At 43.7% G+C, this 25,225-nt stretch overlaps 1 protein-coding gene across 4 annotated transcripts in view; it reads left to right on the top strand.

Annotated features, from left to right (window-relative positions):
- The window catches only part of ZCCHC17 (zinc finger CCHC-type containing 17), a 67,281-nt gene extending 42,337 nt beyond the window's left edge, over positions 1–24,944 (top strand). For 3 of the 4 annotated variants that reach the window (XM_073616234.1, XM_073616235.1, XM_073616237.1), the window contains 2 exons: positions 12,644–12,765; positions 24,591–24,944. In XM_073616234.1, the coding sequence (XP_073472335.1) occupies positions 12,644–12,765; positions 24,591–24,770 (302 nt within the window). In that variant the 3' untranslated portion in view covers positions 24,771–24,944. The remainder of the gene's footprint in view (positions 1–12,643; positions 12,766–24,590) is intronic. The other variant, XM_073616236.1, reaches the window with a different exon arrangement.
- The last annotated feature ends 281 nt before the right edge of the window (positions 24,945–25,225 follow it).

Raw genomic sequence — 25,225 nt, 5'->3', positions numbered from 1 at the left:
AGGACACACCTAACCCCTTCACTGCCCCCTAGTGGTTAACCCCTTCACTGCCAGTGTCATTTACACAGTAGTCAATGCATTTTTATAGCACTGATCGCTGTATAAATTACAGCGGTCTCAAAATAGTGTCAAAAGTGTCCGATCTGTCTGCCATAATGTCGCAGTCCTGATAAAAAATCGCAGATCTATTCCAAAAATATGTAGAAGAATACATATCGGTCTAAACCTGAGGGAAAAAAATTGTTTTATATATTTTTGGGGGATATTTATTCTAGCAAAAAGTAAAAAATATTGAGTTTAAAAAAAAAATAAATAAATAAAAACCACAGAGGCGATCAAATACCACCAAAAGAAAGCTCTTTGTGGGGGAAAAAAGGACGTCAGTTTTGTTTGGGTACAATGTCGCACGACCGCGCAATTGTCAGTTAAAGCAATGCAGTGCCGAATCTCAAAAAGTGCTCTGGTCAGGAAGGGGGTAAAATCCCCTGGGGCTGAAGTGGTTATTATAGTATCTAGGGTCATTGCTTCCCTAGATATTGAGAAGACTTTTGATACCTTGGAGTGGCCCTTTCTGTGGGAGGTACTACATAATCCACCCGCAAGACCAATTCTTTCCGGTAATGGATGTATCTCAGAGGGAATCAGACAGATTTTAGACCAACATCTTGGGCCACTTGTGATGAAATTGCTATCTTGCACCAAAGATACCATTCACTTATTGCAGATTCTAGAAAATTTGGAGACCCCTAATTCGGCCATATTGGTAACAATTGACGTTGAATCCATTATACAACAGCGTTCCTCATGTTGCAGCTGTGGGACGAATACTTCGACAGAGGGCAACACAGAAATGAAAGTTCAACCAATTTGTTCTACAAATGTTGGACTTCATCCTGAAACACATTGGGGGTTATTTACTGAAGGCAAATCCACTTTGCGCTACAAGTGCACTTGGAAGTGCAGTCGCTGTAGATCCGAGGGGGACATGAAAGGAAAATAAAAAACAGCATTTTAGCTTGCACATGATTGGATGATAAAATCAGCAGAGCTTTTCTTCATTTCAGATCTACTCCTCAGATTTAAAGTGACTGCACTTCCAAGTGCACTTGTAGTGCAAAGTGGATTTGCCTTTTGTAAATAACCCCCAATGTCTCTCACTACCTCCCGGTACAGCGTGTGGCTATGGGGACTTGCTGTGCCCCAAAATATGCCAATCTGTACCTGGGAGGAATGGCAGAAAGACTTCCTGTCGGGAGAACAATCGTCTGTTCACTTACCGTATTTTAATGTGGCAGAGGTACATAGACAATATAATTGATTTTTGTTTTTTTGTTTTTTGAGATGGTCCAGAAAATAGGCTGAGAGATTGCCTTAATTTGATAAACCAGAACAATTTCAACTTGTTCTTTACAATGATTTATAATTCATATAGAGTCGACTTTTTGGATATTGGTATCCTCAAGAATCAAAGTGGTGTGCTCACCAGCAAACTTTTTAGAAGGGAAACTGCAGGCAATACATTATTGCAAGCAGATAGGTTTCATCCTGAACATCTGAAAAAATCGATACAGTTCAGTCAATTTCTACATATAAAACAAAATTGTACTACAGCTGAAGATTTTCAGAGAGAATCTGATGAGCTCACCACTAAATTATTGGCAAGAGGGTACACCAAGTCCGCTCTAAAAAAAAAAAAAAAAAAAAGCATTTAATTATGTTAACCACTTGCCTACCAGACACGTACACCCCCTTCCTGCCCAAGCTGTTTTTCAGCTTTCAGCGCTGTCGCACTTTGAATGACAATTGAGCGGTCCTGCTACACTGTACCCAAACACATTTTTTATAATTTTCTTCACACAAATAGAGCTTTGTTTTGGTAATATTTAATCACTGATGGGTTTTTTATTTAAAAAAAAAAATTTTTTGAAGAAAAATCTTTTTTTCTGTCAGTAAATTTTGTAACTTTTCACCTTCACTGATATGCGCTGATGAGGCGGCACTGATGGGGATTGATAGGCTGAACTGGTGGACATTGATGAGGTGGCGGCGGGCGGCAACCAGTTAAGGACACCAAAAGACAGGATCTCATCTTTCATTCCAAAGGCAAGAAAAAGGAGGCTAATACTACTAGAATTATTTTTGAGATATTCCAATGAATATAATCAAGGGAGGAAAATCCTCACAAAATTGGTCTATTTTGACTGAAGATCCAGTCCTGGGAAATTTAGTGACTAAAAATCCACAAACAACATACAGAAAAGCTGGATCCATGGTGGAATGCTGACACAGTGAATATAAAGGTAACTCAAGGATGGACCCCTGCAAAACTTGGGGTACTTATCCTTGCGGATCCTGTTCGCAATGTGCAATTATTGGCAAGAGGATCTCATTTACAATGCGTAATGGGGAACGTTTCTGCCTTAGGCATTTTGCGAATTGCAAAAAGCAGGGTGTGATTTACCTCATGCAGTGTCAATGTGGTGCCCTATATGTGGGTAAGACACGGCAGGAATTGTGAAAACACATTGAAAAACACATGCACAGTATGCAAATAGGCTATCTGTACTGACCTCTGGGCAGACACATTGCCAGGAGACATAATTACAGACTACCTAATGTTAATTTTACGGTTTTGGACAGAATACATATTCCTACCAGAGGAGGCGCCTGGAACAAGATTCTGCTCCAGCGTGAAATGCGCTGGATCAGATATCTTAAGGCTACAACTCCTCCAGGCCTCAATGAGAGCTTTAGGCCCTTTTCTGGATGGTTTTAGCTCAGGAAAAACAGATTAACCCTAGGGAATCCCTTGAGGGCATGATTCAATGAATAAATAGGGATCATGTTCCCCCACACATATATAAATATATTTTAGTTCCCAAGTGAGGGGGGGTGTTCACAAATAGGTGGTCCCTTCCCTTTTTTCAATTCTAATCTAAATCCATTCTTCCCCATGGATGGGATCTCTGTAGATAATATTTGGAGGTGGCTTATCTTCCTCCTAGCTCCGTAGTGGGATATCCTCACCCTTACACTTTGAGAGCTGAAATATTGATACACCTTTTGGGTTTCTTTTCTTTTTTTTTACCCCTCCTTCCTTTTTTTTATTTTTTTTTGTAATGTTCAGGTTTTTTCTCTCTATTTTCTGTTTGCATTTTTTTTTTCACTTTATCACAGAATCACAGATTAAGACATTTTCAACAGTCTATTGAGGGAGTGGCATATATTGCAGTTATTTGTTTATTGTTTGGTTTGAAATGGCAGAGGCATTTCCCATTTTTGGTGTAAAATTATGCAGTTTTTTGCAAGTTCTCACACCTCCACCTGGCACACAAAGACCCTTATATTCTATATGAGGGTCATTTGTTCTCTGGTTGTATTGGTAATTCCAATCCTCACCAGAGGATGCTTTTGTGTTAGCGTCGTTTTTCTCCAATATGGCCACCAATCCGGTCTCCGGATGTTTTTCATCCAACAGACCGGATGTGAAGTGGCGGCGATGCATCTGACTTCATCGCGGCACGCCTGCGCAGTATATGGAGACGCCGGGGACTATGGAGCCACGCCAGTACAGGCGGCGGAAGTTCTACTGCTCTGGAACCCTTGGATTTCATAAGCAAACTGTCCCTAACAGTAAGTAACCTCCTTTTTAAGTTCAGGGTTTGTTAACCTGCTCCCTCGAGGGATGTTTTTATACCCAAATAGATGGAGCTGTAGTTTGGGTAATGTATGTGTATTCATATCACCCATTTGACTTATTTCTCCTTATCGGTCTTTAACTGCTTGCTGCCCGCCCACCGTCAAATGATCATCACCCACCATCATATGACGGCGTGTCCAGAACGTCCGCTCTCGTGCCCGCGGGGGAGCGCAGTAATCTCGGACGCACCCTTGTTGCTAGGACACGGCACGACCCCGATCTCTGTAAAGAGCCGCGTCCGCGGCTCTTTAACCATGCGATCGGCTGTGTCCAATCACAGCCGGTCACATGTAAACGAGGAGATGCCGGTAATCGGCTCTCCTCACCTCACATTGACAGAGTGAGAGGAGAGCCGATCAGCGGCATCTCCTCACAGGCGGACATCTAGGGATGTAATCAGGGCAATGATCATCAGTGCCCTGATTACAATAAATAACAGTTCCACAAAACGGTGCCCACCAGTGGCAGCAATCAGTGCCCATCTGTACCGCTTATCTGTGCCGCCTATTAGTGCCCATAAGTGCCGCCTCATCAATGCCCACCAGTTCAGCCTATCAGTGGCCATCAGTGCCACTTCGTTACAAAATTTACTTATTTTTTCAAAATTTTTGGTCTTATTTTTTACAAAAAAAAAACCCCAGCAGTGATTAAATACCCCCAAAAGAAAGCTCTATTTGTGTGAAGAAAATTTAAAAAATTTGTTTGGGTACAGTGTAGCATGGCCGCGCAATTGTCATTCAAAGTGCGACAGCGCTGAAAGCTGAAAAATGGCCTGGGCAGGAAGGAGGTGTAAGTGCCTGGTAGGCAGGTGGTTAAATAGCCTACATTGTCCCTCTCTGCTTTGAATGCCATATATTTGGATCACATCCAGCAGTCCTGCACAGGGGGAAGGGCAGTTTGTGCAAATCTTGGACTTTTTCCACCGAAAAGTTACTTAACCACTTTAGCCCCGGACCATTATGTTGCCTAAGGACCAGAGGTCTTTTTCCAATTTGGCACTGCGTCGCTTTAACTGCTAATTGCGCGGTCATGCAATGCTGTACCCAAACAAAATTTGCGTCCTTTTCTTCCCACAAATAGAGCTTTCTTTTGATGGTATTTGATCACCTCTGCGGTTTTTATTTTTTGCACTATAAACGGAAAAAGACCTGAAAATTTTGAAAAAAAATGATATTTTCTACTTTTTGTTATAAAAAAAAAAAAAATCCAATAAACTCAATTTTAGTCATACATTTAGGCCAAAATGTATTCGGCCACATGTCTTTGGTAAAAAAAATGTCAATAAGCGTATATTTATTGGTTTGCCCAAAAGTTATAGCATCTACAAACTAGGGTACATTTTCTGGAATTTACACAGCTTTTAGTTTGACTGCCTATGTCATTTCTTGAGGTTCTAAAATGGCAGGGCAGTACCACCCCCCCCCCCAAATGACCCCATTTTGGAAAGTAGACACCCCAAGGAAATTGCTGAGAGGCATGTTGAACCCATTGAATTTTTTTTTTTTTTTTTGTCCCAAGTGATTGAATAATGACAAAAAAAAATATTTACAAAAAGTTGTCACTAAATGATATATTGCTCACACAGGCCATGGGCCTATGTGGAATTGCACCCCAAAATACATTCAGCTGCTTCTCCTGAGTACAGGGATACCACATGTGTGGGACTTTTTGGGAGCCTAGCCGTGTACGGGGCCCCGAAAACCAATCACCGCCTTCAGGATTTCTAAGGGCGTAAATTTTTGATTTCACTCCTCACTACCGATCACAGTTTTGAAGGCCATAAAATGCCCAGATGGCACAAAACCCCCCCAAATGACCCCATTTTGGAAAGTAGACACCCCAAGCTATTTGCTGAGAGACATGGTGAGTATTTTGCAGCTCTCATTTGTTTTTGAAAATGAAGAAAGACAAGAAAAAACTTTTTTTTTTTTCTTTTTTCAATTTTCAAAACTTTGTGACAAAAAGTTAGGTCTGCAAAATACTCACTATACATCTCAGCAAATAGCTTGGGGTGTCTACTTTCCAAAATGGGGTCATTTGGGGGGGTGGGGTTGTGCCACCTGGGCATTCCATGGCCTCCGAAACTGTGATAGGCAGTGAAGAGTGAAATCAAAAATTTACGCCCTTAGAAAGCCTGAAGGCGGTGCTTGGTTTTCGGGGTCCCGTACGTGGCTAAGCTCCCAAAAAGTCTCACACGTGGTATCCCGTACTCAGGAGAAGCAGCAGAATGTATTTTGGGGTGTAATCTCTCTCTCTCTGTCTCTCTCTCTGTCTCTCTCTCTGTCTCTCTCTCTGTCTCTCTCTGTCTCTCTCTGTCTCTCTCTGTCTCTCTCTGTCTCTCTCTGTCTCTCTCTGTCTCTCTCTGTCTCTCTCTGTCTCTCTCGGTGTCTACTTTCCGAAATGGGGTCATTTGGGGGGGTTCTGTCCTGGCATTTTATGCACAACATTTAGAAGCTTATGTCACACATCACCCACTCTTCTAACCACTTGAAGACAAAGCCCTTTCTGACACTTTTTGTTTACATGAAAAAATTATTTTTTTTTGCAAGAAAATTACTTTGAACCCCCAAACATTATTTTTTTTTTTTTTTTAAAGCAAATGCCCTACAGATTAAAATGGTGGGTGTTTCAATTTTTTTTTTCAAATGCATTTTTTGGGGAAAAAACACACTTTTTAAAATTTTAATGCACTTAAACACACTATATTGCCCAAATGTTTGATGAAATAAAAAAGATGATCTTAGGCCGAGTATATGGATACCAAACATTACATGCTTTACAATTGCGCACAAACGTGCAGTGGCAACAACATAAATACATTTTTAAAAGCCTTTACAGGTTACCACTTTAGATTTAAAGAGGAGGTCTACTGCTAAAATTACTGCCCTCGATCTGACCTTTGCAGTGATACCTCACATGCATGGTGCAATTGCTGTTTACATTTGACAACAGACCGCCGCTTGCCTTCGCCTTAGCGCGAGAGCAGGGGGCGACAGGGGTGCTTTTTTTTTTTTTTTTTTTTTAAATCATTTTTATTGTTATCTCAGGGAATGTAAATATCCCCTATGATAGCAATAGGTAGTGACAGGTACTCTTTTTTTTTGAAAAAATTGGGGTCTATTAGACCCTAGATCTCTCCTCTGCCCTCAAAGCATCTGACCACACCAAGATCGGTGTGATAAAATAATTTCCCAATGGCGCTGTTTACATCCGGCGAAATCGAAGTCATGAGATGCTCGTAGCTTCCGGTTTCTTAGGCCATAGAGATGTTTGAAGCCACTCTGGTCTCTGATCAGCTCTACGGTCAGCTGGCTGAATTACTGGCTGCATTCTCAGGTTCCCTGTTCAGACAGGAGAGCCAGAGAAAAACACGGAAGACGGTGGGGGGGCATTCCCTCCCACGGCTTGTAAAAGCAGTCTAGAGGCTAATTAGCCGCTAGGATTGTTTTTACATGAAAGCCAACCGCTGGCTGAAAAGAATGATACCAAGATGATACCTAAACCTGTTGGCATCATTCTGGTATAACCATGTAAAGTCGTGAATGGCGTACCTGAAGACAAAAAAAATGGTTAACAATAAAACACAGTAAACGGTAAAGTATAAAAAATTGCATACCTGAAAAGCAAACATGATAAAACATAATCACAATAAAACATTGCAGAATAGAATACAGTAAAAAAGAGCAGAACAATAGAGAGAGAGAACAATATAACGACAACTATTTTTTTTTATTTTATATATTTTTTTTTTTACACTTTTTTTGTAACTAACTTTAATAACTGTAACGGTTCCAGGTTTGGGTCTCTCAAAATGCGATGGCATCTTGGGAGACCCTGTGAAAGTGTGCCTAGTCTGTGCAATGCTGTACCCTACGCTAATACTCAACTAGTGAATGGTAGCGTTCAAAACATTCACCAATGCAAAAACCAGGATTGTCAGGACAGGAGGGACAATAATAGCGGGTGTCATGCCTATATCCACGCTTGCTGCAGACACAACATCTTTTTTGGGGGGGGGGGGTTCGTTGGGTAGGGGTACTCAGGAGGACATAAAGAAAATGCCTCTCATGCAGCCGACTGCATTTGGTTGGGGATGTGAATGGGGGAAGTACGGGCGCTGCAGAAGTGGTGGGTTCCCAATTAGGATTGGCGAATGCAGCAGGAAGGGCACTATGGGCACGACGGGCCTGTTTGTCTTCTTCTTGGTGGCGGCGGGACACTACTTGTGTTTGCCACCTCACCAGCTTGAACTGCACTTATGGGACTCGCCACGTCACCAAGTGTTACTGCAGTGCTGGTTTGACTACGACCGGGGTGTACTAGGCCGCTGGCGCTTGCCAGTTCACCAAAACGCTACCAACAAAACTTTTAGCGATCGCAGGGATCAGGCCTGAGTCTGCAAACGCTGCAGTTATGCGTTTAGTGTTTTGTAAGTGACAGTGATCGATCGATACTGCACTTGGGTGGGCTGGGCCGGGCGGAGGGGCAAAACGCAGGTGCTAGCAGGTATCTGGGCTGATCCCGCTAACACTGCGTTTTTGGGAACCCTAAACTGCTGGGGACGCTAGTATAGATCTGATCGATTCAGATATTGATCCGTACAGATACTATACCACTAAGGGAGGCGTATGCTGCGTGCGTGGGTGTTAGCGGTACTGGCGCTAATCTGACGCCTGGGGCAACGCATATCAGCACTGGGCGATCAGGGGGCTAATCCTTTATTTGGTAATAAACGGCGGGTGCCCTGACACTATATAAAAAATAAACGAACTAACCAGCATCACCCGTAACACTTATACGGTGATCAGCGGTGAAAGGGTTAACTAGGGGGCAATCAAGGGGTTAAAACATTTATTAGGTAGTATATGGGGGTCCCTGTCGCTATAAAACGCTGACGGCGAACCTAAATATTTATGTCCCTAACTAGCGTCACCAGTGACACTAATACAGCGATCAGAAAAATGATCGCTTAGTGACACTGGTGACGGGGTGATCAAGGGGTTAAAACTTTATTAGGGGGGCTTAGGGGGGTACCCTAGACCTAAAGGGGGCTAACAGTAACTGTCCTAACACAGTAACTGTCACAAACTGACACCATGCAGTAATCAGAAAAAAAAAAACTGCTTGGTGTCAGTGTGACGGGGGGGGGGGGGGTGATCGGGGGTGTTTTGTGTGCCTGGCATGTTCTACTAACTGTGTGTGTGTTGGTGCACTCACATTGATGTCTTCTCTCCTCGGCGCCGGAACGGAAAATACCGAGCCGAGGAGAGATGACATAATTTCCTTTGCTGCTGTTTAGCATACAGCAGCAAAGGAATGTTCTGATTGGCCGGCGGCGATCGCGAGGGGGGGGGGCCACGAATGGATGGCCTCCCCCTCACCTCCGATCGCCGGGGGACAAAAGAGGACCGCCTCGGGCACCGGGGGGGGGGGGTCCGATTGGACCCCCCACCCGCGGGAGGCAGATCACGTATATGTACGTGATTCTGCCTGCCCGTGCCGCCTTTCCGACATAAATCGGTGTGAGGCGGTCCTTAAGTGGTTAAACATGTATTTAGAACGTAAGTGTTCATGTCATATGTTTGCAGCTATTGAAAATATGTACTATATATGGTACTTATATGAATTCTAAAATGCTACATTTTGTACTTTCAGAAGTGGTATAAATCCCCAATGAAGATTTTTCTTATGCACTACTTTGAAAAGCGTTGATTAGCTCTCTACTCTTTACCATCCGGTTTCCACTGCTGGTCATTCAGCAAGTAGTTGGGGAAATGCCACTTCCAACTCAATCCAATACATCATGCATTGTTTTTAACCACTTCTCATCCCGCGGATAGTAATATGACGGTCGCAAGATGGCTCTCTCATCCTGGGCGGATGTTGTATGACGTCCTCGGCTTCCTGGCCATCTAGGGGGCATGCGTGCACTCACCGTGTCACTCGCCGATGAGCGTGGCCGATATGTCTGCCAGGCACCCGCGATTGCTTGTCACAGAGCAGGGACGTGGATCTGTGTGTGTAAACGCACAGATCCACGTCCTGTCAGGGGAGAGGAGACAGATTGTGTGTTCCTTGTATATAGGGACACCGATCGGTCACCTTCCCCAGTCAGTCCCCTCCCCCCTCAGTTGGAAGCACTCCCTAGGTAACATATTTAACCCCTTGATCGCCCCCTAGTGTTAACCCCTTCCCTGCCAGTGACATTTATACAGTAATCTGTGCATATTTATAGCACTGATTGCTGTATAATTGTCAATGGTCCCAAAAATGTGTCAAGTGTCCAATTTGTCCGCCGCAATATCGCAGTCCCGATAAAAATCGCAGATCGCCGCCATTACTAGTAGAAAAAATAAAATAAAAATGCCATAAATCTATCCCCTATTTTGGTTTGTGCAAAAGTTATAGCAGCTACAATCAATAGACGCTTATTGCGATATTTTTGGTAAAAAAAAAAAATGTAGATACACATCGGCCTAAACTGAGTAAGAAATTTTTTTTTCATTTTTTTTTTTTTTGTTTGTTTTTTTAAATTGGAAGAATTAAGAATTAATTTGGCAAAAAGTAAAAAATATTGAGGGGGTGTGTTTTTTTTTTTTTTTTTTTTTTATAGCGCAAAAAATAAAGACCACAGAGGTTATCAAATACCACCAAAAGAAAGCTCTATTTGTGGGGAGAAAAGGATGAAAATTTCATATGGGTACAGTGTTGCATGACCGTGCAATTGTCATTCAAGATGTTACAGCGCTGAAAATTGGTCTGGGCAGGAAGGGGGTGAAAATGCCCTGTATTGAAGTGGTTAATCTTTGTAAAATTATGCAATATGTAAAATTTTTCTACTCCAATTTGTCTTTTTTTACATGTCAACATTTCTTAGATATAGAATTTTCTTCTAAAATAATTATTTCATTGCCTTTTAAAAATCCTAAACTAGAGGTTTTTCACATTTTCTGGAAGACTCTACCATTGTCCTTATTGGGACGTATTAATCTTTGAAAATTATACCAAAATGTATGTACTTATTTAGACATTCTCCTCAGTGGCTCCCTGTATGCTTTTTTACAAGATTAAATCAACTTTTTTTCGTCTTTTCTATGGGGATCGAAAAACCACAGGTACAAATTGACTACCTTAATGCGTCCTTGTGAACAGGGAGGCTTAGCTTTTCTGGATTTATATAAATATTTTTTTGGCTACTCGGCTGGTTATGGCCATATGGTGGCTAAGCCCAGATTAATATAACTCCTCTACTCGGCTGGAAGCAGCGGTGGTAGGTTCTATAGAAGCTCTTAAGGTACACCTTATTTAGGGGCCGTAAGGCACCTTACCAGTTGACTGCTTTAATACTTAATACTATTCAAGCTTGGTAGGCTGGTCTCAGATGCGAATATTCTCCAAAGGGTGCGATTTCTCCAAATGCTCCTGTGGTTTAATCCTACTCTCCCTCAATTTTTCAAAGTACCAGAGCCTATTGCATGGACTAAATATAATATTAAATTACTCTCAAGTGGCCACCGATCAGAAATTATCTATCTTTTCTACACTTACCTCAAACTTTAACCTATCTAGTTTTTATTTATTGATATGTTTTTCAGCTTCTCCGTATTTTTCGTGCACAGTTTCCGCAGGACAGTCTAAGGATTATAAAATCCTCTTTAGAATTGGTTGAGTGCCTGGATAAGCCCACCTTGAGACTGTGCTCTCATCCTTATTTTAATCTCTATTTCGCCATTAGAAGGTCTCAGACAGAGCTAGTTGGATGCGAGTTATACCAGATTTGGATATGGAGGGGTGTGTGGGAATTTCCTCTGTGATCTCTGGTATCCTTGAGAGACCGCATGATTCAATTTTTATATTGGTACATAGAGCATATATTATGCCTTTTTTATAGACTTCAAAAGATGAATCCTGCTTGCTCTTCCAAGTGCTGGCGGTGTGGAGCATGTCAGGGGGATTTCACACACATTTTTTGGACTTGCCCATATATAGCTATTTTCTGGGGGGAAGTGGTAGGTTTATTGAATACTATTACCATTGCTCCTTTAACGGTAACAGTCTGTTTGTCTGCTGGGTCTGGTAGAGGCTATTGTTCCTACAGTGACTGAGCGAGTGTTCACTAATGCAACATTATTCTATGCAAGAAAAGCCATTGCTATGCATAGGAAGAAACCTTGCTCTCCTGCACTTCTTTACTGGAAACAATTGATAACTAATAATCTTCCATTGTATAGACACCTATATTAGGGGTTGCCCTAGTAAGTACGATAAAGTCTGGGCAAAGTGGCTGGACAAACTGTACACAGCATCTAATACCGATGGGGATCATTTATCATAATATGGGTCCTGCTGTATAAGGGATGCTTGGGGCCATTGGTGAAGGAAGGGATCAATATTTGCTTTCTCCTTTTCCCTTTTTTTTATTTTTATTTTTTTGAGGGGGGGGGGGGGGGTTGAGGTTTGACATTTTGAGTGGACAAATGGGAAGGCCTAGATTTAGGCCTAGATAAAATGGGCACCATTCCTTCCCCTGATAACAATGTACACTATTTTTCCTTCTTATACAAGAGAACTAGTCCCCAGATTGACATCAACAATGGAGTACCATTCTTCCCACTTACACCAATGATGGGGCATTGATCCTTCCCCCTGATACCAATCAATTCTTCCACTGATGAAGAATTGTATTGACGCCAAAGCATTTTCTACTCACACTGGCCACATTACAGCCCACAGAGTCTGAACGTCAGTGAACTGGCCCTTCGTTTAGAAGGTTTGGAGACCCCTGACCTATAGCATCAGACTGTGATGCCTCCAAAAACTCAGGTGTTTTAGCTTTGATGACAGATGTGGATTTATATATTTCCCTTATTTTATTTGAAAATGGCTGATTTATTAAACCTGCAGTTGAAAAATTTAAAAATAATTGTGTGCTTTCTATTTTAGGGCACTTTGCTAATGACTGTTTTATGCAACCCGGAGGAACAAAATACAGTTTAGTACCAGAAGAGGATGAGGATAAGGAAGATAAAACAAAATCTCAGAAGACTGCTAAGAAGAAAAAGAAGGTAGATGTTCAAAACTGGTACAGAACTTTTAGGAAGACTACCCCCTAAAATAAATGAATAATCTAAGGGTTCTTTCACAAACTTTCCAATCAGGTCTGACTAACATTATTGTAGGCGGACCTGATCGTAAGCTCCGAGCAAGTCTATAGGCAGGTGGATGTGAACAGATGTGTTCGTTTACATCCAGCTACCTCAGAGTTCATTCAGGTTCAGAAAACATGATGAATTATTGATGGCTTGATGTAAAGAGACATAAGTTAATTTACATCTGGCAGCCCATAGCTCCAAATGAGACAAATAACCGCTGTCTAAATTCAGACCAAAAACTGAAAGGGCATGGCTGGGGCAGCCAACAACTGATGCTCCATGGCAAGCCTATGGGTGATGTAATTGCACAGGCATTTCAGCTGTTGTCAGCAATCTCTCCTTTCCCTAAAGCCATTGACTGGACTGGAACCACAGAATAGGTAAGTTACACGTGTCCCTTTCACAGGGTAGTTAGAATAGGAGTTAAAATGCATGTGGGAGCAGGTTTAAGCCCTTGTCGCCAACTGTACGCACATATGCAGCCTCGGCTTTAAGGGGTTATACCAGGATGATGCATGCATAAAGAGTACCTGTCACCACCTATTACAAGGAATATTTACATTCCTTGTGACAGCAATAAAGGTGATCAAATTTATTATTTTTTTTTTTTTTTTTTTAAGTGACAATGTAGAAAACTAAAAATAAGAAAACCATTTTTTTTTTTCTAAAGCGTCCCCGCGGGGTCGCACTGCAAACGCACATGTAAGTCGTACTCACATATGTAAACTTGTTCAAATCAGACGTGAGGTATCGCCGCGATCCTCCGAGTGAGAGCAATAATTCTAGCACTAGACCTTCTCTAACTCTAACCTGGTAACCGACATTTATTTTTTTTAAAGCGCCACCTATGGAGATTTTTAGGTACCGTAGTTTGACGCCATTCCACGAGTGTGCTCAATTTCAAAGCATGACATGTTTGGTATCTATTTACTCTGCGTAACATCTTTCACATTATACAAAAAACGGAGTTACTTACCAGTAACATCCTTTTCCAGGAGTCTTTCAGGACAGCACCATAGAGAGACCTTGGCTCCTCCCATCTCAGGAAACACCACCTTAAACTTCAGAATTTAAGCCCCACCGTCCCGCCAGCCCCTCAGTTCTTCAAGAGTACCTCCGGTCAGCTGGGGAGACACAAGAACACGTCATAATAACTTTTATCTTACCTGCGATGAGTTCCTTAGAAACCAATAAACTGGGTGGGTATCCGTGCTGTCCTGAAAGACTCCTGGAAAAGGATGTTACCGGTAAGTAACTCCGTTTTTCCCCATTTCGTCTTTCAGGACAGCACCATAGAGAGGATAAGCGAGCACCTTACCTTAGGGTGGGACTACTGCCTGCAGAACCTTACGACCAAAGGCCTGGTCCTTTGCTGACAGAAGATCCAATCTGTAGTGCTTCACGAATGTGTCAAACCTAGACCACGTTGCAGCTCTACAGATCTGCTCTGGAGACGCACCAGCCCACTCCGCCTGAGAAGTCGCAATTGCCCTGGTGGAATGTGCCCTAATGCCCTCCGGGGGTTCCACTCCCCTAACTACGTAAGCCTGAGTAATGGCTGACCTTACCCACCTGGCTATTGTAAGCCTAGAGGCTTTGTAACCTTTCCTAACAATACAAAAAAGGAATCAGACTTCCTAAATGATTTTGTACTATCCAAGTACTGAAGGACGCACCTTCTAACGTCCAGTTTATGAAAAATATGTTCCTGTTCCCTCACAGGATTCGAACAGAAGGTAGGCAAAATAATCTCCTGGCCTCTATGAAAGCTCGAGGCCACCTTTGGCAAGAAGGCCGGATCGGTTCTAAAAATCACACGGTCCGGAAACACCTGAAAAAAAGGTGTCCTAATAGAGAGGGCTTCCAACTCACTCACTCTCCTTGCTGTAGTAATCGCCACCAAAAACACAGTTTTGAAGGTGATCAAATTTAATGTACAGGCCTCTAACGGCTCAAAAGGTTCCACCGCGAGGGCCTGTAAAACTAAAGAAAGATCCCATATCGGGAAAGGGGGAGACTCTAACCTGCCTCCGCCTGCTTAAGGCTTTAAAAAACCTGACTATCCACGGGTCCGTTGCTAGCTGTTTTTCCAGAAAAACGCTCAAAGCAGATACCTGTCCTTTCAAGGTGCTAAGGGCTCCAATTCCAATACTGCTACGGAGCTGCATACCTCAAATGAACTTTCTGTGCACCAGCTACTGAAACGCTTCCACACCTTTTGGTAGATAACCTGCGTTTCCTTTTTTCTGCAACTTGGAAGGGTTTTCACTAACCGATCTGAGAACCCCCTGCCCCTCAGCAGTTCCTCCTCAGTAGCCAAGCTGCGAGGTTCCACCGCTCCACCTGAAGACAACAGATTGGCCCCTGAGAAAGAAGATTTCTCCTGGGCTGGCAGAATCCAGGGAGGTTCCACCGCTAGGCTCTTTAGGATGGAAAACCATGGCCTCCTGGGCCAATGAGGTGCAATCAGAATGAGTGTTGTACTCTCCAACTTGAACTTCTTCAGAACAGCTGGAATCAGTACTGTAGGGGGGAAGGCATAACACCTGGAGAAAGGCCAGCTGTGGGCCAGTGCCCCGTCCCATTTGTTCAGGGAGAAGAAAAGACGCGTCTTTCTGTTTTTCTCTCGAAGCGAAGAGGTCCACCGATGGCATCCCCCACCTCAGAGAGATTGCCTCGAATACCTCCTGGTTCAAAACCCAGTCGCCTTCTCTCAGCTTTTTCCTGCTGAGGAAATCTGCTACCTGATTTAGTTCGCCCTTCAAGTGTACCACCGAGAGGGACAGGATATTTACTTTGGCCCATTTTAGAATAGTCTCTGTCAGGACCCGCCGGGATCTGCTTTTGGTACCCCCCCTGCCTGTTTAGATAGGCTACTGCTGAGGAGTTGTCCGATCGAACTCGCACGTGCTGATCCTGGAGTTCCCTCTGAAAGGCTCTGAGTGCCAAGGCTATGGCTTTCAGTTCCCTCCAGTTCGAGGACCTCTTTGCGTCCTTTCTCCGCCAGACACCCTGAACCATCCGGGAATCTAAATGCGCAGCCTATGCCGCTCACATCGGTGGTGACATTCTTGGACACAGGTAGGACCCAATCCAGCCCTTGTGAAAGATTGGCCCCCTTTCTCCACCACCAGAGTGATCTCTTGATCTGACTCGGCACCTTTATCAGGGAGTCCAAAGACCCCTGGCAGTGGTCCCAGACCCTTAGAATGAACAGTTGCAAAGGACAAAAATGCAACCCTGCCCACTGAACTGCTGGAAGCGAGGCCGTCAGTAGGCCCAAAGCAGACATGGCTTTTCTTACAGAAACCTGATGACTGCCCTGGAGCAACAACATTGCCTTGTCCACTTTCTGGATCTTCTCTAAAGGCAGAAAAACCTTCTGCTTTGTTGAATCCAAACTGTATCCGAGAAAGATTATCTTTTGTGATGGGACCAAGCTGGACTTCTCCAGGTTTAAAAGCCATCCTAGATTTTCCAGGATGTCTCTTGTTACCAGTAGGTCCTGCGTCAAACGTTCTGGGGAAGAAGCAAACAGGAGCAGGTCGTCTAGGTATGCGACTACTGAGATGCCTCTGAGACGCAGGAAAGCCAGGACTTCCACCATGACCTTGGTGAAAATGCGGGGGGGAAGAGGATAGCCCGAAGGGGAGAGCCCTGAACTGCAAGTGAAAAATCCCCTTTCTGGTATTTACCGCCAGCCAGAGGAACTTCTGGTGACCTTCCGCTATGGGGATGTGCAGATAGGCATCCTTCAAGTCCACAGACGCCATGAAGCAGTTCGGGGGAAGAAGAGCCTTCAAGTAAATTGAGTCCATTCGGAACCTCTTGTAGGTAACCGAGACATTCAGAGGCTTCAGGTTCAGTATGAGCCTGAACTTCCCCGATGGTTTGCAGACCACAAAGATGTGGGAGTAGAAGCCTCCGCCTGTCTCTGCCTCTGGGACTGGTACTACCACCTCCTGTTCCTCCAACTCCTGTAGAGAGGAAAGAAGAGCTGATGATCTTTCTGCGCATTTTGGCAGCTCGGTGACAAGGAGTCTGAGGGGTGGAGGTTTTACAAACTCCAACCGGTAACCTCTTCTTGTAATCCCCAATACGAACTGGTTGGAGGTGATCATTTCCCATTGTGGGAGGAAGCCCCCCAATCTTCCTCCCACTGTGGTTCCGTCACTTGGATTTTTTGGGCTGTTCAGGAGGGCGAAAAATAGCCCCCCCATGCCCTTTGCCCTTTTGTCCCCCAAACTTCTTCTGCTGTTCAGCTTTTGGAGGGTCAAACTTTTTCCGAGGGCGAGACTTTCCTTTAGTCTCCGCAAATTTCCTTTTAAAAGGAAAGTCCTTTTTCTTGTCGGCCGTCCGATCCAAGACGGCCTCCAAACCAGGTCCAAACAACAAGGCCCCTGTGAGAGGGATTCCGCAAAGCTTAATCTTAGAAGCGTTATCTCCCTGCCACATCTTAAGCCACAAAGCTCTCCTTGCTGAATTGGATAATGCTGCTGATCTGGCGGACATACGCACTGATACTGCCGATGCGTCAGCCAAATAAGCCACCCCCTTAAGGAGCATAGGGAAAGATGACAGGATTGTTTCTTTAGACGTTCCTGCTTCTATGTGCGCTTTAATTTGGGTTAACCAATATTCCATGTTGCGTGCCACCACTGTGGATGCCATGGCAGGTTTGAGGTTACCCAGGGAGGAATCCCAGGATTTTTTTCAAGAGTGAATCAATCCCCCTTGTCCATAGGGTCTGGGAGCGCCCCCATGTGCTAGGTCATTATGCCTGGAAACCTGGGAAAAGGCTGCGTCTAGTTTAGGAGATTTATTCCAAACTAGCGTTTCCTCTTCTGCAAAGGGGAACCTTTGTTTCAAAGTTCTTGAAAAGAAAGGCTTCCTTTCCGGGTCTTGCTATTCTTTTTTGATGGCATCGACCAAGACGTCATGGACCGGAAACATCTTCCTTCTATGTTCCCCTAGGCCCCTATACATCTGGTCGTGGAGTGATAGCTTCTTCCTTTCCTCCTGGATTCCTAACGTGGTATGGATAGCTCCTAAGAGCTCCTCCACCTCTTCCAGGGAAAGTTTGTAGCGAGAGGCTCTTGTGGATTCACCATCCACTTCCTCTCCCACCGATTCCCCCTGGGAATCCGAAGAAACGCTATCAGGCTCCTCCTCAACTTCCTCTCTAGAGGCTCTTGGATTCTCTCCACTTCCCGAGGGAGCATCCATTAAGCTTGGTGCAATACTCTGTTGTGCCGGTGGAGGATTGACCTGGGGCTGTGGCCACTGGAAACTTGAAAAAAGTGTCTTAAAGGACTGCACCGTGCTAGAAAGTTCCTTGACCGACGCTGCTAGATCCGTACATTGTTCTGCTGACTGTTCCCTCACTAACCCCTCTATGCACTCCCTACAGAGTGGCTTGGACCAAGACTCCCCCATCAAGGACAGTCAGCAAGCCCCTTCACCAGCACTTTCACAGAGGGCCACCAGGGGTGCTCTTCCCAGGACCAACCACCACCAGGGTCCCACCTACCCCCCCTCCCCCCCACCACCAAGGGGGAAACACACCTGTGGAGCTTACAGGAAGTGGTAAGGGAACACCACCCCAGGGTTCCTCTTACCTTTTGAGTGGCTGGTGCAGGCTTCTCCAGGAGCCGTTCGAGAAGCCTCCGCTTCCGACATCTCCCGCTGGGGGTCAGTGTGGTTACCTAAGCCTTTGTGTGCTGTCCCCCAGCAAGATGAGGCAGCACCAGCCGAGCGCACGGGCCGCTTTCAACACACGCGACCGGAAGCCGCGGGTCAGACGGAAGCGCTGACCTCCCGCCGGAACTGACGTCACCCGCCCTCCGACCCAGCGCTCTGAGCTCCCACGCTGGCTGCACAGTGCAGGGCGGTCACAAGCACCTCCGTCCCTGCCACCCCTGGACAAAAGAAGGCGGCCCCCTCCAGCTTTACTGCTTCGCCAAGAGAAGCTGGAGGAGCGCGATGTGCAGCCTATTTGAGGAATCCAGGCTCCCTAGCCTCACAGACTGCAAGTACAAGTGTAAAATGCGAGAGGGGGAGAGAGAGAGAGAGAGACCCTGGTCCCCCCCCCCCCCTCACTCAGGACAGCTCACCCTCTCTGGCTGATAAAGCCCCTTGCTCCATAGCGGTGTCTCCCCACCAGGGGAAACACCAGAACTGAGGGGCTGGCGGGACGGTGGGGCTTAAATTCTGAAGTTTAAGGCGGTGTTTCCTGAGATGGGAGGAGCCAAGGTCTCTCTATGGTGCTGTCCTGAAAGACGAAATGGGGAAAAAATTGGGCTAACGTTACTGTTCAGTTTTTTTGTTTTTTCTTTTTTTGTTTTTGTTTTTCTTTTTTTTTTTTATTTATGAAAGTGTCTTTTTTCCTCAAAAGTTGTGTTTGCAAGACTGCTGCTCAAATACAGTGTGACATAAAATATTGCAACGATCGCCATTTTATTCTCTGCTAAAAATATATATATAATGTTTGGGGGTTCTAAGTAATTTTCTAGCCAAAAATACAGGATAACTTGTAATCAACAAATGTCAGAAATAGGCTTGGGCATGAAAAGGGATAAGCATAGTTCAGAAAAGCCTGGACTTCATTATAAGGGGTAGAAGCTGTTTTCCATTTCGATGCTATTGCTTCCAGCTACCACAATGCTGATTTCAATACTAGACACTTCTTCCACTTACAAACCAGTCTCATATGTGGAGGTAAAAAGCTCAGGTTATTTTGTTTCCAAAGTCCTGTACAAAGGTAATAATGTTTCCTAGTCTCTATGGTCCACAATGTTTCTCTATTAGGCCTCGTTCATACCATGTGTAGAGATGTGAGGTTTTTCTGCACGTGTTCTGCAAGGGTACAAAGAAAACCATTGTGCAAATTTGCAGAAATCTGCAACATGTATGCAGTTTTCAGCGCAATAAAGACGTGACATCAACTAGAGTTGCACAATTGTTAAAAAATCGTGATCTCGATTCAACCCCCTGACTATCTCTATTGCAGAGTTTGACGATTCTTTCATATAACAAGTGGAGAGACTTACCTGCTCACTCAGCTGTCAAAAGAAAACATCCAGGCAGTCTGCCAAGTTTTTAACATTAAACACTGTAACTAACTCTTCCTTCTTAGATCAAAGGGATACATTTCTGTGTAAAGAAAAAAATCCAGGCAGTCTGCCAAGTTTTTAACAACATGTAAATGCAGGAAGTTTAACCACTTAAAGTCTAAATCTTTTTCTGACACTTGTTTCTTAAGTTAAAATCAATATTTTTTGCTAGAAAATTACTTGGAACCCCCAAACATATTTTATTTTTTTTATAAATTTTATAAAATGTCAATTGCAGCAATATTTTGTGTCACACTGTATTTACTCAGTGGTCTTTCAAACGCAATTTTTTGGGAAAAAATACACTTAGTTGAATAAAAAAAAACGGAACAGTAAAGTTAACCCAATTTTTTTTTTCTGTTTTAATGTGAAAGATGATGTTACGCCGCGAGAACAGTGAGAGAATCGTGATCTATCTTCTAAGCAAAAAAAATCGTGATTCTCATTTTAGCCAGAATTCTGTAGCTCTAACATCAACGTTATGGTGTGAACAGGGCACATAGAGAACCGTTTTCTTTGTGTCCTTGTCTTTGTAGAAACATGCATGATAAATCTGTGCATCTCTGCACATGGTGTGTACAAGCAGGGCTGCCGATGGGTTGGTTTCTCCCCCTCTCCTCCTGCCGGATTTCAGCTGCTGGAATTAGACACACAGTGCATCGTTCCTGTAATTGGCCCCCTACCCTGCCACACAGATCCTCCTCACTGTCCTGCCCACATCTGATCATAATCCCTTGCTGTGTGTGTCCGGCCCCCCTCAGAGATGCCGGCTTTCCTCTCCCGCCGGGCGCTGTGGATAGATAGGGGGATGTGTCAGCTGTCAGGACTGAGAGCGGGGGAAGGGGCCAGTAAATATGTAATTTACCGACAGTGAGCGATTGGTGTCCATTGCTAAATGAGTGCTTCAGGTTATGAATGAACAGGAGTCTGTCTCCTGTTCGTTCCACATCAATGCTGAGGCTGCAGAAAAAAGAAATTGGAGAATCTGTGTCCTCCAATTCCTTTCTCTGTCTCTCAAAGGTGAAATGTCAGGGGTCTGTCTATTTCACCCCCCCCCCCCCCCCAACAGAGTTGAAAAGAATTACATTTTAAATCATTTAACAAAAAAAAGAGCTCTTTCCCACTGGCCCATACAGTGTGAATGAGTGATGTGTTGCCATCTGTTGCACACTGCAGTGTAGTTGAGCATCATGGGAAATGTAGTTCCAAAACATCTCGGGTGCCAAGTTTCGCCATCACTGCTCTGTGGGGATGCAGCCGCTGCATGAACTCATCCTCAAGTTTTGACTTGATAGGTGTGCAGATATGTGAGTGGCCCCAAATGCATACTGTCTGTCTGGGGCCATACACCTGCATCTGCATGCCTGTCAAATTAGGACCTGCGGCTGTGTTCATACAGTTGCTGCGTCCACATAGCGTAACATGGCCTGCCTGCACACAGCAACAGCCACATGGGGGGGGGGGGGGGGGGCGCCCGCTGATTCACATCATACAGGCCACAGCACCTATGTAAATGAGCCCAAATACCTAATTTACACACACAACTGTATTAACTCAATAGAGTATCTTTTAGATTGAGCAGGATTTTTTGTTTCAATTTTTTGTGTCAGTGTTTTGTGTCAACTAATAATAAATTTTAGGGTGTTTTTGTGGTGAAAGGAGGGGGGGCCCTGTCAGGTAGGCTGTACAGGGTCCCGTGGTCTCTAACAGCAGCCCTGTGTACAAGCTTGTGCAAGTTAAATCTGTGCGCCTTCTCTTTTTTTTTTAAATTTAAAAAATTTTTTTTTTACCTCTTTCTCGTCAAGCAACACTGTACGTGTCTATAAACGGCGACTTGCTATGGGGGGGGCACGATTATTTTAAAGGCAAATTTCACATTTAGTAACATGCTACATGTTACACCCATATTTAGTTGGCCTCCCCTGTGGGGACATCGGACCGGAGATTTTGAAATCTTCTCCCTGCAACCCATAGCCCCATTTTTTTTAAAAAAGGAGGCCATGCGGGGCTCCGCCCACCTGACTGCATCCTTCTTTCACAGAGTTCTGTGAATGGGAGAACTAATGCTGGCCATACACTATACGAAAAATCGGCTGAAAAATCGTTCGTATGGACACTTCGTTCGTTTTTCGGCAAGTTAGTGGGTACAAATCGATAATCGTTTGACGTTTTTGTGGAAAAAAAACGAACGGCATGTTTGGAAAATTTCTGCCGAACGTACGATAAATTGCAAGGTTAATGTGTTTCCCGTCCGAACTGCCTGCACTAGGTATATGTAAAAAAACGAACACAAAATTATTTATTCATGTCCACTGAACAGATTATCGGACATTATATGATGGCACGATCGTTTGCGGTCACGGTCGAACGTTCGTTTTTCGAAAATGGGTTCGGCCGATTTTCTGTATAGTGTATGGCCAGCATAAGACTATTGTCAGCCTTTGCGGCTGACGACTTGTAGTTCTCAATGAACTACCAGAGTGCTGATCAGCACTCTGGGTAAATCTTTGATGCTTCCTGTCAATCAATAGCTGCCTGTTACACTTACAGTCTGCAGGAGCCCAAGACCTACAATTTGCTGATAATAAATTCACATTTTTTTTATACGTGTGTATGTATGTGTAAAATATAAATATATATATATATATATATATATATATATATATATATATATATATATATATATTTTTTTTTTTTTTTTTTTAAAAGTTTGTTATTTTACAACATAAAACATCCAGTATAAAATCCTTCTCAGCTTAGGCAACAGTCTCCCTCAATTTATACATTATCCAAATCATAATGTCATATTATACAAGTATCAGGTGTGTTCTGGTGTTCTCTGTTCTGCTGACATTAGTTCCAGGTTGTTGGGTCGCTCCCCATTCCTGTGTTTTTTTTTTGTTTTTTTTTTTTTTTTTTTTTTTTTTTTTTTTTTTTTGATGCTGTGAGCCATTCCCTCACTAACAAACATTCCACAGCATAAGCAGCATCTCCCAGGCTCTGTTATAGGAGCAGAGTCCTGAGACTGTGTCCTCCTTTATGTAGTGTGTGTTAAAATAACACAGAGCATTTTATTAAAATTGCAAAACTACATCTTTTACTCAGACATATCACAGAAACTTAGTATTGCGCAGCTCCTTCTCTAGTAGACCTGTGAGCTCCCTCCAGAGAAAGAAGCAAATGCTGGAAAATTCCTAGTGTGCCTTACTGGGGGGGAAGGTGTCCTGACAATGCCTTTTACACATATGGGTAGTCGTCTCTGGACTATATACATTATTGCCAAAAGTATTGGGACGCCTGCCTGCACATGGACTTTAATGACGTCTTCGTCCGCACGGTTCAATATTGAGTTGGCTCACCCTTTGCAGCTATAACCGCTTCAACTCTTCTGGGGAGGCTGTCCACAAGGTTTAGGAATGGGTCTATGGGATTGCTTGACCATTCTTCCAGAAGTGCATTTGTGAGGTCAGGCACTGATGTTGGACGAGAAGACCTGGCTCGCAGTCTCTGCTCTGATTCATTGCAAAGGTGTTCTGTTGGGTTGAGGTCAGAACTCTGTGCAGGCTAGTCAAGTTCCTCTACCCCAAACTTGCTCATCCATGTCTTTATGGACCTTGCTTTGTGCACTGGTGCGCAGTCATTGTGGAACAGGAAGAGGCTGTCCCCACAAAGTTGGGAGCATGAAATTGTCCAAAATGTCTTGGTATGCTGACGCCTTAAGAGTTCCCTTCACTAAAAACTCCACACCATAATCCCCCCCTCCACCAAATGATTTGGACCAGTGCCACACTTCTAATCCTCGTGGACAGCCTTTCCAGAAGATTTGAAGCTGTTATAGCTGCAAAGGGTGGGCAAACTCAATATTGAACCCTATAGACTGAGATGACATTAAAGTTCATGTAAAGGTAGGTGTCACAATACTTTTGGCAATATAATGTATGTGTTAAGTAGTGATAGACATCCTTGGCCCTAGATGGCCAACCTTTCCAAGATCAACTCTGGCTATGATTATTTCCAGGTAACAAATTGAGAGTAAAACACAGGGGTTAATTTACTAAAACTAGATAGAGTGCAAAATCTGGTGCATGGAAACCAATCGGCATCCAGGTTTTTTTTTTTGTCAGCTTAATTGAACAAGCTGAAGGTAGTGGTTGGTTACCATGCAGAGCTGCACCAGACTTTGAACTCTCTAGTTTTAGTAAATCAACCCACAGAGTCTTCTCTATAGCCTACCAGCAGCCAGTGATTGAGAGACTACTCTGCTTGAAGGGGCCATCTGCTAGGGTGGAGACTGCAGGTCTTTGGCATTATGGTCTAGGGAAAATGACAGGGGAAAATGCCAATATTCTATTCATGTAGAGGAAAAAAAAGCTGGAGGAAATGGTGTTGGGTTTTAAAATGTTCAGGCATGTGTTTCCTGTATGGGGGTCATCGGGTTACTGTGCTGAATACATATTCTACCACATTTTCACATTTCCAGCACCTGTCTGGGATTGAGGATTTGAATGTATGCAATTGTCCTGGTGTGCACTTTGAAGACTATTTGTACTGGTTTTATGATGTTCACAGAAACATCTGAGACTGATGTATTTGACACATGAACTATCCCTCTGTTTTGTTTCACAGCAGGAAAAGAAGAGAAAGAAGCACAGCAGGGACAGGGAAACCTCCTCAGAATCTGAGAGCTCATCTACTTCCAGCTCTGATAGCGACTCTGAGCCTGCCAAAAAGAAAAAACGACACGCAGAGAAGACCAAAAAAAGCTCAAAGAAAAAGAAGCATAAAAAACATAAACAAAGACCTTGAATAAGAGGTCACTGTTTATTTACATTGATTTTCTACTGTTGTGTGGCAACATATATTATGTAAAGCTACAAGAATATATGTCTCACACAAGCTGGATGTAGATGTAAAATCCCATCATTTCCCATAGATGCAAGGTAATATTCTAAATAAAATCAACTTCCATTTTTTTTATTACCAGCTGTTAATGTGATTATTTGTTTCTTATCAGCAAACCATGGTTTACACTTTTTTTTTTTTCATATAAGCTGAACACAGGTAGATCGAAAAGAAACACGTTTTTGCCACTCTGTAATTATTAACCAATCCTTGCATGTTTTTGTTTTTTAGGTGAAAGCGGTGAATGTATCTTAATTCTTAATTTGACTTGGTATAGGCCTCTTGCAGTTATGCAGCAGAACTCAGAAAGAAGGAAGGAGAAGCAGCACAATGAGCCTGATAGTTATGCAGATGGCAGG

The sequence above is a fragment of the Aquarana catesbeiana genome, linkage group LG02, assembly GCF_042186555.1.
Source record: "Aquarana catesbeiana isolate 2022-GZ linkage group LG02, ASM4218655v1, whole genome shotgun sequence".
Classification (NCBI taxonomy): domain Eukaryota; kingdom Metazoa; phylum Chordata; class Amphibia; order Anura; family Ranidae; genus Aquarana; species Aquarana catesbeiana.
Note: the sequence above shows the minus strand (reverse complement) of the source record. Positions and strands in the feature narration are given on the sequence as shown.